General features: G+C 44.7%; 1 protein-coding gene across 3 annotated transcripts in view; it reads right to left on the bottom strand.

The window, feature by feature from the left end:
* Window positions 1-14658, bottom strand: part of myo1b (myosin IB) — a 55019-nt gene that overhangs the window by 13904 nt on the left and 26457 nt on the right. For all 3 annotated transcript variants that reach the window (XM_068572190.1, XM_068572191.1, XM_068572192.1), the window contains exons 5-14: window positions 13489-13593; window positions 12074-12120; window positions 10207-10270; window positions 8476-8574; window positions 7271-7374; window positions 5250-5397; window positions 4453-4571; window positions 3807-3893; window positions 3595-3660; window positions 340-444 (exon numbers count right to left, since the gene is read on the bottom strand). In XM_068572190.1, the coding sequence (XP_068428291.1) occupies window positions 340-444; window positions 3595-3660; window positions 3807-3893; window positions 4453-4571; window positions 5250-5397; window positions 7271-7374; window positions 8476-8574; window positions 10207-10270; window positions 12074-12120; window positions 13489-13593 (944 nt within the window). The remainder of the gene's footprint in view (window positions 1-339; window positions 445-3594; window positions 3661-3806; window positions 3894-4452; window positions 4572-5249; window positions 5398-7270; window positions 7375-8475; window positions 8575-10206; window positions 10271-12073; window positions 12121-13488; window positions 13594-14658) is intronic.

Raw genomic sequence — 14658 nt, 5'->3', positions numbered from 1 at the left:
TCAAGAGTGTGATGGACGACAGAGACGGGGTAGAGGACATTAATGAAGTAGAAATGTCTTTAGGTCGAGGGCGAGAATACAGATTTAGAGGTTTAACAGAAGAGTGACGCAACCGGGTTGAAATCACGCTGCGGGGGGGGGGGGGGGGGGGGGACTGCGATGATGAACTGTCAACACAACAACCCGAGCGCTGACATGTTGAAGGATAAAGATGTACAGTTGCAGGTGAGCGAGAGTGTTTCCAGGGCTACGGGCTGGATTTGATGGGTAATTTATCCAAGTGTCCACTGTGTGTACTTGCTTTTATACACAACACACACACACACACTCAAATCATACCTCTCTGATGTACTCCTCCTGCTCCTCACGCAGCGTCAGCTCGATGAAGATCTGCTGCAGCTTCTCATTGCAGTAGTTGATGATGAACTGCTCAAAGCTGTTTTCCTGAGGAAGCAGCAGCAGGAGAAGAAAAAAAACACAATCAGTTCCAGCCTTAGTCGACATGTGGAATAATGGCGGGGGCCGCATGCTCGTTGTTCAACGCTGTCGTCAGTGAAATAGCTTCTTTTTTAACCGCAAAAAAAAGGGGAAAGTGGAACTTTCCATATCTGTTCAATTTCAGAAGCTATTAAATGGGGGCGCTTGCTTCTTGTCGTTTCCGCTGCACAAACTACTTCCGCTTCATTTTCTTATTCCTCAAAGCTTGAACTGCATTTTTTCCTCTCTGCAAACATCCGTAAGTATTGTCACATCTCTGCCAACTTTTGCTGTTTCCATCAATTTCCTGCCGTGTTTTTAATAAAAGGGGTGGCTATACCAACACAAGGAAACCTTTCAGGAGGCTTTAAAATGCATTTTGCGCGGCCAAAGACATTTCCTGGAATTATAGCTTTAGTATATAGATTTAGTATTTGATCTGAGAAATGCATCCACGGTGATGCAATCCCATTTTCAAAACCTGCAAACTCGCTTTGGACTGTTTAAACTGGCCATGCAACATTACATCCAGTGAAAAATAAGGGTTTTTTTTAACTGTAGAGACAGACTTTAAATTTTAAAAAGCACTCCAGCTGATAATACCTGCAATAATCAGCTTGAACAAACCATCGCTTACAGCTCACTTCCTCTAGCGCTTCACTTTAACAACCATCACATAACAAACATGTAATCAATCTGAACATTGAACAACTGATATCAGACAATCTGGCTGGTGTACTTTGTGACAATTTACAGGAACTTGTTCTGAAAAGGTTTATAGTCTTAGACTTCATTAAACATTGACAGAGTCTTTCTCAATTATTATTGATGTCAATTATGACCATGGTCAGTCATGCTTCTCAGCAAACAGCCCTTTTTGGTGCGGGTTGGGTTAACATCTATTTGCTAAGGGCACAGCAGTGGTTAGAGCGGCGTGGTTAGTCTCAGAGACAGTGAGTGAAGGACGTAGCGAGGTTTATTAGCGACCAGGAAACAGAACACATCGCCTCAAGGAGATCAGTGACTGAAGTTAAGATTTCATTTCCTTTTACTGAGAAACCGAAAGGTCGTCTTCACCCTTAACAAAACACACACGCACACACACACACACACACACACAAAAACACGCTAGCATGTCTATACCCAAGCGACAGCAGACACCAGACTGAAATACAACAAATATTTCAGCTGAAACTGAGCCGTTTGATGACAAGTGGTTTAAAGCAGCTTGAGGAAGCCGCCATCTTAAAACCAGGCCCAAAGTTAACGGTTACATTAAATCGGAGGTGTTGATTCACTTGCCCCAAAGCAGGGGGAATAGAAAAGGTAAAATAAACAACATTTACAGGGCGGAAAAAGAGGCCATGCTTACGGAGAGGACTGGCCTAAAATGGCATTTCTACTCTCTTCTACTCCTCATTTCATTGTATGGCATTCATTCATGATGCCATACAATCACGCTGACATGATGAATTGATGCCTATCAAAATTTGTTGTTTATAAATTACCACTTCAGTCGAATATGCATCTGTTCAAGGACATGTTCAGAGATAGATCATTATAGATACTAGTAGTACATATAAAAGCTACAGTTATGAGACGTAGCTTAACCAAGCATAACATCTGATGTCAAGTAGAACTAGCTAGCCTGGATTTGCCCAAATGTTAACAAGACCCCAAAAAGTCAAAAACTACATGTGCCAGACTATTTTTTTCTCTGGGTGCAGTAGCTCCACTGCCAGCCAAAAAATAGTCCATTTAGTTACTTTGGGACATTAAATGAGCTTCAGGGATGTAGACAGATGTTATTACCTTCAGACACAGCCAAGCCCCCTGTTTTCAGTCTTTATGCTAAGCTAAGCTAACGGACTATCACTTCATAGTTGCCATATGAACACGAGGACTGGCAGCAATCTTTGCATTTAACTCTTGGTAAGATAGAGAATAAGTGTTTTCAAAACCAGTCAACTATTTCTATAGAGACACATTCAATACAGCAGCAACACGGTTAGTAGCTCCTAGCTAAAACTAACGCAGTCTAATACAACAGCCCTGCAAGGAATAAATCATTCTAAAACTGAATTTAGTCTACTATCATTGATACAAATGTTACAAAGAAATATTACAAACACTTCTCAGTTTAATGCAATAAGATCATTCAACATAATGCAGCCTCCAAAACGACTATAACCTTGCATCAGCACCTCTCTGAAAGCTCCACATTTTACAGCAACTTTTATGAATGTAGCGTTTACTGCAGGGCTGCGGTGTTACACTGCATTAGTTTCAGCTGGGTGTCCCTAATAGACTGGCAACCGAGTGTCAAGTCATGATTCAAACGAGGCCGCGGCTTCTTTCGCATCGCTTCAGTCATGTGGCGATGCCGCACGCCGGGAGCCCCGAATCGCCTTTTAATGAGGAGCGGAATTAAAGTCGTTTAGATCACAGCATGCACACGGGCACAGCAAACCGGCCGGTGCAGGTGCTACTTACGCCATCCTGGTGACCAAGACGACAACACCAGAGTGAGAGGAGAGGGATGACTTGAGAGTGAGTGGGGTGAACAGGCAGGGATATGAAAGAAACATGAACATATGGGGGTGGAGGGTGTGGGGGGAGGGGGGAGTACTGAAGGCATCAAGCAAATGTGCAACAACATTTATTCCATATGTGCACTCTGCCTCGTGTTTGCATGCACATGCATCCCTCTGTAACTGACATAATGGAACCATATAACCCACACCTATTGCTGTAGTATGCAATGTGGAAGGTACCAAAGACAGACTGTTTACAGTGTCACGCCGTTGACCGTGTATATGATGTGTTGTGCGGTTCCTGTGTTCCCTAGTGTTGCCCTTTTTTCCTACTGTGAAATGCAGATTTTAAGTGTTGAAATCATGATGCCACAATGAATAATTTCACCCCTGGGAGAGATAAAGCTGAACTAATCTGATGCGAGTGTGGTTTTAGTAGCCCTCAGTTCTTATTGATAAGCTCTTCACTGTACCAAAAACACACAAGAAAAAAAACAGCCCCGGGCTAACCCCTTCTGAATGTAATAAAATGTTTGGCTGGCTAAGAACAAGGAGAGTGAGTTTGATCTTCCTTTTGTCTCACCTCAAAAATCTCAAAGCCATAGATGTCAAGCACACCCATGACCTTGTGGCGAGCTTTGGTTTGTGCCTGCAGGGAGACAATATTGTCAATATTAGAAACACATATGAAAGGCTGCACTGCCAGCTTAACATAGCAGGAAACAGAGTGAAGAATAGAAACCATGAGGATAAAACTTGACCGACAAAAGCACACAAGTACATGTTTTTACTTACTTTAATGCTTTCGTTGATCCTGGTGACTAGCCAGCTAAACAGACGACTGTAGAGATTTTTGGCAAGTGCGTCTCGAGCATAGTAGGCCTGCAAATAGACCGGGGAGGAAAATGCATCGATTCAGTTTCGCTCCTCCTTTGCATACGACGAAAACAGTTTGGAATTAAAAAATTAAATAAAAAAGGTGCCAAGTCATTAAGACTAAACACGAGTGGCAGCATTACAGTGTACAGGTTGTAATGCCCTCTGAGGCAGAATTGAAATTTAGGGCCGTTCAAAATACATTTAATTGAACTATCCTGCAGTCAGGTGAATTCTGGGACACCTCTCCTGTTCTGCCTTTGGACACAGAGGACCACGTTTGCAACACCCTCGTCACATGAGGTCTGAGTGAACGCACTCACCTCTTAATGTGACCTACATTTGAACTTCCAGGAGGAATAAAGCGCATCTATAATGGAGAGGTTTTCATGTTGCATTGACATGGATGGGAGTCGGCAGCCAAAAGGAGCAAGTCAGGGGGGGAAAAAGTCCCTTTATCTTTTCATGCTGTGTGTGTATGTGTGTGTTCGTTCAAGTAGGACAAATGGACATTGGCATAACTGGTGCAAGACAGATTTGTAACTTTTGTAACTTTCGCCCTGACCTGGGACACATTCAGCGTAGTGGACACTTTCTCCAACTTCGCCTCCACTGTGCGGTAGCTGAACGCTCTTTCCAGCACCGACTGTTCGATCCCCAGCAGCTCACACATCTCCTTCAAATCTTCAAAAGGAGGGGGGGGGGGGGGGGAGAAAAAAGGCGGCATGAAAAGAAGAGTTGACAGAATTGTGACCACTATTCTTACTCTATATTTTATGTTACATTTAAACACAAAGCTGGCCAATCAAATGGATGGAAAGTCGTTTATCCAGCTTGTTTTGAAGATTTAGACCACCTCAAAAACAACAAGTTTGGATTACACGATTATGGCTCTGATGACACGATAATCACGCTGTTGGAGATGGAAGACTTTGAAAATGGGAGCATACAAATGCAAGAAATGTGACTGCAAACCGCCTGTGACTCATATGAAGAGAGAACATCTCTGGAAAGGATGACACGGCTTGTGTCACGCAAAACACACACGTGTCACAGTTAAAGGGTGACTGAGGAAGAGAGCAAAGCAGCCAATAGGTGGCAGTGTCTCGACATCAGGCCAGCAGGTCATGATGGTCAAAAAGGTTCAAATGTCAAAACAATAGTCACAATAAAATCATCAGAATCAAAATAAAATGATTAAATTATTCGACTTGTCTGATGTGCATCTGAACATTAGTTCTTCACGTCTACATCATGCTGCCAAATCACTAAAATGACGTTGTTAATGAGCTCTAATAGTATCAAAGGCACATTGCTGTGGAGGCTAATTGCTTCTCTTTCGGCGTCCGTAAAGAAATTCACCATTTTTGTCTTTAATGCGGCTCTCATCGGTGCCGTTGCAGCGCGACTCTGGCTTGAACTCAATGTTGCCGAGCTTCAATACGGCCGCCACCAGCTCCAGCACCGACTGCACCTCGTCCTCCATGAAGCCCACAATCTGCATGGCATTCTGGAGGGGGACAACAACAACAACAAAAAAAAAGGATGGAGTCACAGATCAGCTGATGTTGTTCAACCTTATGAAGAAACATGGACACAGGAAAAGGGAACTAAGCTATAAATGCATTGAAATGACAGAACCGCACAGAACGGGTGCGCTTGCACAGTCATAACACACATTGTTATTGCAGCCCGCAGCCAGAAATGTCATGATAATGAGTTGGAATAGTCAAATAAAGAGAAGAAAAAAAAAGGCAGCGCTGCACTCGCCAATAAGCAGAGTCAACCAGATCGCCATGTTTTTTCACTCTGGTTCAGTCTCTTCCGACTGAAGTTTCTATTTTGAGCGACTCCGGGCTAAGAGTCCATTTGATTTAAATAATTCAAGGGTGGCAGGAAAAGAGGAGACAAGCAAAAAAACATGAAACTCATCATCTCCCCATTAAAAACGTCAAATTACCCAATTCAATACTTACATGTTTTGAATTGAATCCCAGACATCACACACGTGCCAAATATGAAACAACTTTACAAAGCTAACAAAACAGACTTCATGCTTCTTCTTTGCTGTGGTCGTCGGTGGAAGAAGTACTCCGCTTTGTTACTTGGAGTATTTCTACACGGCAGTATTGCTAGTTTTATCTGTTACAGTCAAGATTTTCAGTAAACCTAAAGTACAAAAATTGGCAACAAATGATACCCAAAAGTATCAGAAAAGTATTCATTGTGCCGAGTGGCCAACTTCAAAATAATGTTTATTATATTCCATCCATCATTGTTGTTCTTTTTCGTTTGTTGAGTATATTTTGTATTTTTAATCTGAATCTGCAAAGTTACTAAATGAAGCTTATAAATGAAGTGGAAAGCACTATGAGATGTCCCCTCAGATGTATTTCAGTTAGTGTCAAGTAGCAAAAAATGAAAATACTTCAGTGTACTTTGTTACTTTGGGTTAATGGTCCAGCAAACATTGAACTAAATGTTGAAAGAAAGCGTGGCCGTCGTCGGCTGTACAACCATTGTTTAGTGGGAATGTCCCCTCGTGTTTCCGCTGGTGAAACGCAGCTGTATGGGGAATACTGAGAAAACTCCATGCGAGAGGTGATGAGAAGCAGGATGTGAAACGCAAGGAAACCAGTCGAGTAGAATGTGACACAACAGCCTGCGAAGGCTCACGCAGCAAGCTAAGCGGAGCATGCTGGAGCAGGACTGGAAACAATGGAGGGCTGTAGCGAGAGTCTCTTATAGACACAACATCCTACAGTACGCGTCCCCGTCAGTGAGGGGTAACAAGTAGTGCCAGCGTGCATGAGGGCGAGATCTTGAATGAGTGCGCACAAACAGATTTAACTATAAGGAAACAGCTGCCTCGTCTCCTGTGGTGTTCTCCCCTAAAAAAAAATGCTGCCGTTACCATTTTTTTTTGCCACTTATTTAAAAAGGCTGGACGTGGAATTGTTTGCGTTGAATCAATGTCACACGAGCGGTTCATGCTTTAGTTGACTTTCGAGTTCGGTTCAAAGTTCACTTGGGTTTCGCAACATGTGGGAGGGAGTGCGCTGTGGAGTGTTTTAACACTGCAGAGGACGGACTTTTATAATCCACCGGTAAGCCCTGGTAGTTCGTTACAAACAGAAAATCACTGCCTCTACCCTTTGTACAGGATTTTGATTATCTCGGCATGACGCCAGTGATGAGTGTTCTTGTTTGTCTGTTCTTTTGTGAGCGCCCATTTGGTGTTTTTTTCCCCCCTTTCAGAAAAGTGAGATAATTTCCACTGGCATTTATTCAAGCTAATACTTACTAAAAAATATCATCTGGGAGACTCGGATTGGAGGATAAAGTGCAATGTCATCAAAGAAATACGTGCATGCGCTACTCACTTTGACTGTCCTGAAGTTGGCCGCGTCATCCAGACCATTGACCGCGGCCGAGTCCAGACTCAGGTAGTTGTACTTGCTGAAGTCTCGATCCAGCTTCAGCTTCTCTGTGACACGAAACACAAAACGTGCGGTTGCTATTCAAACGGCGTGGGTTTAAAGCCGTTTGGCTAACAAAGGAAATTTCACTACTATTTACATTAACCGAACATTACACAACTGCACACTAATAGTTGGGAGGTGCCCGGTTTAAAAAGATTGAAATACAAAACATGCATAGTAATGATAGTTCCAGGCTTTCACGGTTGAAAATGTGACACCCATGCTCTTAATACACATTCGTCAAACCCGCCGCAAACACAATTTCCACACGGGGAACGCTCTCGGAGTTACGGCTGTGAACACTATTACAGAAGATCAAATGGCCTTCTTAAAAGCCCCTCTATTTAGTAGCAAAGAAATCTATTCCTCTGGTGGGCGCATGTGTCGGGTTTCATTAGCGGCGGCATTAACTACAGCTGAATCAGGCCCCTCTGATGTGCGTGTGCGCCAGAGTCAATGGTGGTTATTTTGCTCTCCGGCGTTCCGGACATAAAACAATGCCCTCTGAAAAGTAAATAGCGGGAACAGGTTTCACGGCGAGCCTTTGTTCTCTGTGTTGTCGGGCAGGAAGATCGGGTCCATTAATGCATCAGCCATGTGTTGTGTGCAGCTGCAACGCTGCTGGAAAATATTCATGCGAGACTTGAACATAAGGAGTGGCATGCTGGTGCTTCGGGGTGACAGTTAAATAAAAAAGGGGGGAATACAAAAATAAGGAAACAAACTCCGTGCTCGTGTTACCCATCTTAGTCTGGCGTGTGACACGGAAAGGAAAACTAAGCAACAGAAGATCCCACAATGGTGGCGAGTACATAGTTTCCTTTGGACACTATGCTCAGCTCGCTACTGTGAAGTCTGATTCATTAGTTCCTGTGAGCAGATGTGTGTGTGTGTGTGTGTGTGTATTCTGACACCAGAAGCTATTCCAGGCCATCGGGCTGAATATTTCACAACCCCAGTTTGTGGTTTGGGCCGATAAGAAGGGTGCATTCGAGTATTTCTCTCAGCTCCGAGAGCGCTTTAATCTGAAAGTTAAGTCTCTCCCAATCTAAAAAAGAATTCCTTGATTTGTCCGTTCAATGCATGCCGGTGTTTTTAGGACTTACTGAGTGTGTCATCCGAGGCCCCAGACAAGAGCTGATAAAAGACGTGGAAGTTCCTCTCTCCTCGTGGCTGTTTCACCACGCGGGACTTCTCCAGCAGATCTTAAAGGAGGACAGGACAACAAAAGGAAGCAGTGACACATTATTCCCCCAATAATAGTCCTCACAGGAAAGCTTTTTCTGTGGTGACTCAGCGAGGTGTCCTCGAATAGTAAATAAGGGGGCTAACCTGCTATAGGAAGTGCAAAGGATGCCGAGCATCTGTGTGGAGCTCAGAGGGCTTCCTGGTTCAAAAGAACCACACGCGACTTTCAAACATCAGCCCTCTCTCTCCCAGGCTCTCGACCAAGTGCAACAGTAGCTGATTAAAAAGGGGACCCATCATCTGCTCACCGCATTAGACTCAGTATGATTTAATTAAAGACCGACAGCAGAGCTCTGCATCTGAGGCTGCTTGAGATCCTCTTCACTGCCAGTCGAGCTGGATAATAGCATCTAATTTGTCTTGTTGAGAACATCTAATTTTCGGAGACATTCTAACTGACTGAACTGAAAGAAAAAATATCCACATGAACTGCCATTTTAACCACAGTCAAATTTCAAGCCATGAAAAAAAAAAAAGACAGAGAGAGAGAAAGAACTGCTCCTGGCGTGTTTTCTTTCAATCTTTAGACAAACTGTGACTCACCAGTCTGTGGGTGCCGAGCAGACAGGAGGCCACTTTGCACTGAACCTGAGGATATGCTAACTAGAGCGCTCTACGCAGAGACCTGGGCGCTGTCAGAATTAGCGCCGGGTCAGACTCGATGGGAATCTGTGGCGCCCATTGGCCACGGATCTCATGAGCGACTCGATCAGAGCCAGCGCATCAATATTACCACGTCCACGGCCGAGTGGAGAGAGGATAAGAACAATACCCCTGAAGAGCCGCCGTCTCCATTTCTGCTTTGTGTTCAACACTTTTATTATACGTGGTCGCGTTTGATTCACTTTTTGTGCAGAGGCTCTGAAATATTCGCATCCGAAGGGAACCGCAGTGACCTTTTAAGTCGTGTCCAGCCGAACCCTTCAGTCTTTTCATTGCTTTTTTCCCTGAGCCACAGCTTTCCATTTTCTGTAGTAAAGCAGGCTGAACTCGCTCGGTTTCCTCTCAACGAGGAAATGCAAACACACAGTAGTAGCAATATGGCAACGATATCCTGTTATGTTTCGACTGACTTTGGCTGCCAAAAACTTCTTTCCACTGCATCATTAAAGCGTTGGGAGGATTGGGTTTTCAAAAAGCCGTCGTATCTCAGCTGTAGGAAGCACCGGGGGAATCGATGGATGAACGTCTAGGGGAAAATAATGAGCTGGGTGGGGAAGAGAAATCCATCCAGGCTTTGCTTTGCGAGAGCATCCTCGGCCGTCTGTCTAGCGGGCCGACCGGCCCCGTCTGAAGCAGTCACATGTCAGTGGCTCTTCTTCACAGAAAGTCCCTTGTGTTGGACTAACTCGAGCCCACAGACGGGGGCTCATTTGTGTCTTGGCCATCCGTTCCTCGTTTTGTTTCTGTGACCTCTGGCGGAGAAGTCAGCGCAGATGCGACAAAGTGAACAGGAGCGAGATAACAGGGAAAAGAGCGAAGGAGCGTCCCGTTTGGTTTCAATGGCGCTTTTCCTCAATTCTAAAGCCAATATGACACAAGACCATGATTAAATATGGCGCGTACATCGTCGTGTTAATACTACTCACAGTTGCTGATGACTCCACCCAGAGGATCTCCCTTGAAGTCAAACTCAATGTCCATGTACTTTCCCTGTGGAGAAGAGAGCAACATTTAGATCGAGACATGTGTCTGTGGGTAGAACTGAACTCTGATATACACTTCACACAGTGGGTCCAAAACTCAGCACCAGCTGCCAATCATAAACAGTTATGACTGCAGAGGGAAAGCCCCCCCCCCCCCCCCCTCACCATGCTCAGTTATTTCTACTGGAGGACTAAAACAAAACATGTCAGACTGTCTCTCTCCTTCGATCTGCTGAAAGATGAAGCTGAAACTTGGATGCTGGAACACAGGGGCCTGTGTGTTTATTCACCCTCCCCTCCGCTCTGATGTATTAATAGCAGACATGTCCTCAAAGCGGGCCAAGCTTCGCTGGCGAGCGGGCTCCAGCCAATCCCAATAAGCCTGCTGCACTCAGCAAAATGAAGTGACAGTTTGATGCACAGGTCTCTGATACACTGATGGGACTCTGATGAACTGGCATCCAGCGGCGAGGCCCGGGGTCCTCGTCTCGAGGTTTACGCCAAGGTTACCTAAATATAAATCAGATCAGGAGCGTAATCCTTTATAATGCCGAACTGCCTGTTACAACTGCAAGTCCAGGCATGCGTTTGTATGTGCCAATGGAGGTAGATGATTGAACCGAGTGGGAAAAGGAAAACCTGAATTTGTGATTGGAAAAGCCAATTAAATCAAGCACGAGCATGTCCTGGAAGTTTTCAGATAAACAGATTTACTTTCTCTTTTTTTTTTTTTTATACGAATACTGCAGCTAAATAAACATTCATGTTAGAGAAATGAAAACAGACGCCAGCGGTGGTGTGATAGGTAATCTGATGCAATGTCACGAGGGAGGAACCTGGAGCAAATCCGATGCTGCTGGATCGGGCCTCCCTGAAAATAACGACCCAGGCAGCGTGAGAAGGAACTCCTTGGCGGACAAAAAGCAACAACAACAAAAGAAAAAAAACACACCCGTGTCCTCTCAGTCGGCCACCGCCTGGAATGAAATCCCTCTGTTGAAACATTCTCGTGATGCCATTCTCTGCCTTCGAGATGAGCATCAGATTTCGCGAGTCAAACCGGCGAATACATAAAGCGCGTGCAATTGTTAAGAGTGAGAGACGACCGTCGCGAAGGTTTGGACAAACTGATAGTCCCGCCCCGTGTTTCTGGTCTGCCGGCGAAGGCCTCGTGCTGTGTGCTTTATGTAACGAGCGTTCACACAGGCCAGTTAACGTGCGCCCGGGAAATATCTCAAGCCTGCACGGCCTGCCGTTACCGATCCAATACACCGCATGTCTCCACATGATATGGGACATTAGAATATAGATGGGACAACTTCCCTATAAAAGGACTTTGATGCGTTGCTTTGAAACACGCACTAACATGAATCACTTAAGGACATGTGTATACAGAAAAACATCAGCCTGCATGCCTTTTCCTAAACCGTCAAGTCGTCACAAAGGTTAATGTGTCTGAACAGCATTACTGTGAGAACTTATTTAGCTCCAAAGAAATGATGGGAGAGAGGGAAATAAGGTGCCACGCCATTGGAGATCTCCACTAGATGTTCAATTTGGGAAAAGCCAGACTGATGCAAGCGCATTAATGAGAAATTCACGGTGTAAAGAAATTATAAGAAGCATTGAGGGGGCCGGACAAAAAAGTAGGGAATACAGAAATCTGACATAGTTTGAGGAAAGAGAAAAACTTGCATAAAGTCTGAATCAAAACATCCAAACTGTGCATAGTATTCTGCAAATAAAGCCTCACTTAAGAAGCAAATTAAACAACATTAGTACTACTACTAATTCAGTAGTGCATACTTACAAATCTGGAAGAGTTGTCATTCCTCACGGTTTTGGCATTTCCAAAGGCTGAAAATCATAATGGGACATGATGAAAACATTGCAAACGATGCATAATTCATGCTAATCCATCTAAAATTACTTTGCACCAAATGATATCAAAACAAACAAAAGCTTGTTTTCAAATATACCCAAACATATGAATGATCCTTATCGCTGTGCCTCGCTCCAGCTAGCTGTCAATCATAAATAGTCTGGATGTCAAAGCTATTTGTACCGATGAAGCCCCATAATTCTGCGTGGATTAGGCAAAGCAGCGCGGCTTTCCAGGCTTAGGAGCGGCTGAACTTTGCTGTCACACCACATTCAAGTCAAAATGCTTGAATATGTGCCACTGCTTGTAAACAAACAACAAACATGATGTTTAAAAACACATACGAGTGCTTGAGAGCGATCATAAAAAAAAAAGATATTGGGGAAAAAAAACGCAAATATGTGTGCACATCTACGCCTCACGTTATGTGCATACATTTTCAAACAGTATTTTTCAATCCAGAGCGCTCTCAATTTGCTTCAGAGCACATCTCCACATTAAAGTGCTATTATGTGTCATGCGTCGCGGCGCTATTTGATTGCTGACAAACGGCTGATTATTGTGCGTTTTCTATTGTTGCTCGACAACAAATGAAACCGAGAGAGGTTCTGAAAGAAAGCGAAGCAGAGAGTCACAGAGAGCGAGCGTGACGCACGGCACATTGTGCGCAGCGCGATAACTGTGCAACACCCCCCCCCCCCCCTTTATTTCAGCGTGGGGGCAATTAGATTGGTGGGGGCTAAACTCTTGCAGATGTGCAGGCTTTTCTGCAGCAACTCAACCCGGGTATACGGCTTCATCATTCATGGGCATTTCCTGTCCGCTGCCCCCAATTAAAGTACAGCTGTTTCTGTGCCAGCACTGAGCTGTGAGATTGAGACAGTGTGTGTGCGTGCGTGTGTGTGTGTGTCTGGGAAGAAGTAGAGGAATAAAAAGAGTGAGTTACACAACCCCTAAAAGTTTTTTTTTTGCTGATCAGCTTACTTGTCTGTGACAGTACGAGTCCCGCGTTTATGCGTTCGGCGATGTCTACGTGCTGAATCAAAAATATTTTGCGGTCCAATTATCGTGTTGCTCAGCTGATATTCAGGAGTTTTGCGGTGATGAAATGCATTTGCCTGCTCATTGTGGTCTCTATGCAGGGTGGGCGACAAGTTGCAAATAAACAATGTAAGACAATTTATGTTTTTTTTGTTTAAACTTTGGCAAAACAAGCAGCATTTTTGAGGCGCTTTTTGAAATGTAAGTTGTCAAACTGTTAACGCGGACTCAGTCTCTTAATATGTGAGCTTCATACGACGCGGCCTCTTGGGTTAGCTCGAGTGTGAACAGAGCGTACTCACCCTCCAGCACGGGATTGGACTGCAGCAGCTGTTCCTTGACCTTATTCACCTCCTGGCCCTTCCCACACACCGCTGCCACATATGACATCACCAGCTTACTGGCCTCTGGAACACACGCGCACACACACACATGCAGACACAACAAATATTAGGTCAAAGCCTTGGCCGGAAACGACAAACAAACAAGAGATGTCGCTCATCCATCTCAGTATTCCCTTTCAACCCCCCTCCCCCCCCCTCCATTAGAGGAGGGTGTGGGCCATTAGGCTTGGGTGCAGACCGGGGGAGGAGGCCTCATAATTGTTTAGTTAGACCGTGACCATTATTGCATCAGGTTATCGTCATTCAAATGACGGATTTCACTGGGAACCGAGAAGCTGCACTGAAGAAACGTGACTTTATTTGGATCAACAGAGATGATCCCCGTTCATCCACTTCTCGTGTAAGAGTCAACGCTGATCTGGAAGACTCAAAGAGAGAGAGAGAGAGAGCAAGTCTTCAGAGTGCCGTGCGCTTCCAAAAAATATTTGCTGGATGAAAAACACGACGAGGGCTCAAAAGGCATCTTGTGCTCGTCTGAAACAAGTGACATGTCTTGTTGGATGACGGCTGGCATCTGGATCAGCTCTCCTGTCCAGTGAGATGACAGTGACCTAAAAGTGATGATGTGAGGGTTGTGCCAAGCAGGGATAGAAAAGAGCTCGACAGAAGCCGCTGGTACAGACTGCTGATGAGCCCGGCATACAAAACGGCTCCGGACACGCTCGTACATTTTGCAGCGGTACGGGAAGGTGTGGAGAGAAGAAGAAAAAAAAGAGCAAGAGATCAAGAGGCCCTGCTCTGCTGAGTAACAAGGTACACACTGCTTAATAGTCACATTTTTTTTTTCCTGTCTCAGGGAAGCAAAATAAACTCCCTCAGTCATGTCTCGCAGCAGAAACCCCCCCAAAAAAAACAATGTTATGTCTCCTGTCCGCCATCGCTGGCATCTGATAATACTGTTCGTCACAGCTCCTTGCTCATACGGGAGCCACAACAAGACAGAGCACAAGAAACAGACATAAAAGTCAATGACCCATATCGATGGGGTATGCACAGTTTTTGATGGCCTTATTCCACCACAAAGCTCCGAGGCCGATGCGATTACTGAAATCCAAATTTATCTCCTAG

This window comes from Clinocottus analis, unplaced genomic scaffold (assembly GCF_023055335.1).
Source record: "Clinocottus analis isolate CAN_PGR_092001 unplaced genomic scaffold, fCliAna1.0.p SCAF_12, whole genome shotgun sequence".
Lineage (NCBI taxonomy): Eukaryota > Metazoa > Chordata > Actinopteri > Perciformes > Cottidae > Clinocottus > Clinocottus analis.
The sequence above is the reverse complement of the archived record's forward strand: the minus strand, read 5'-3'. Positions and strand labels throughout refer to the sequence as shown.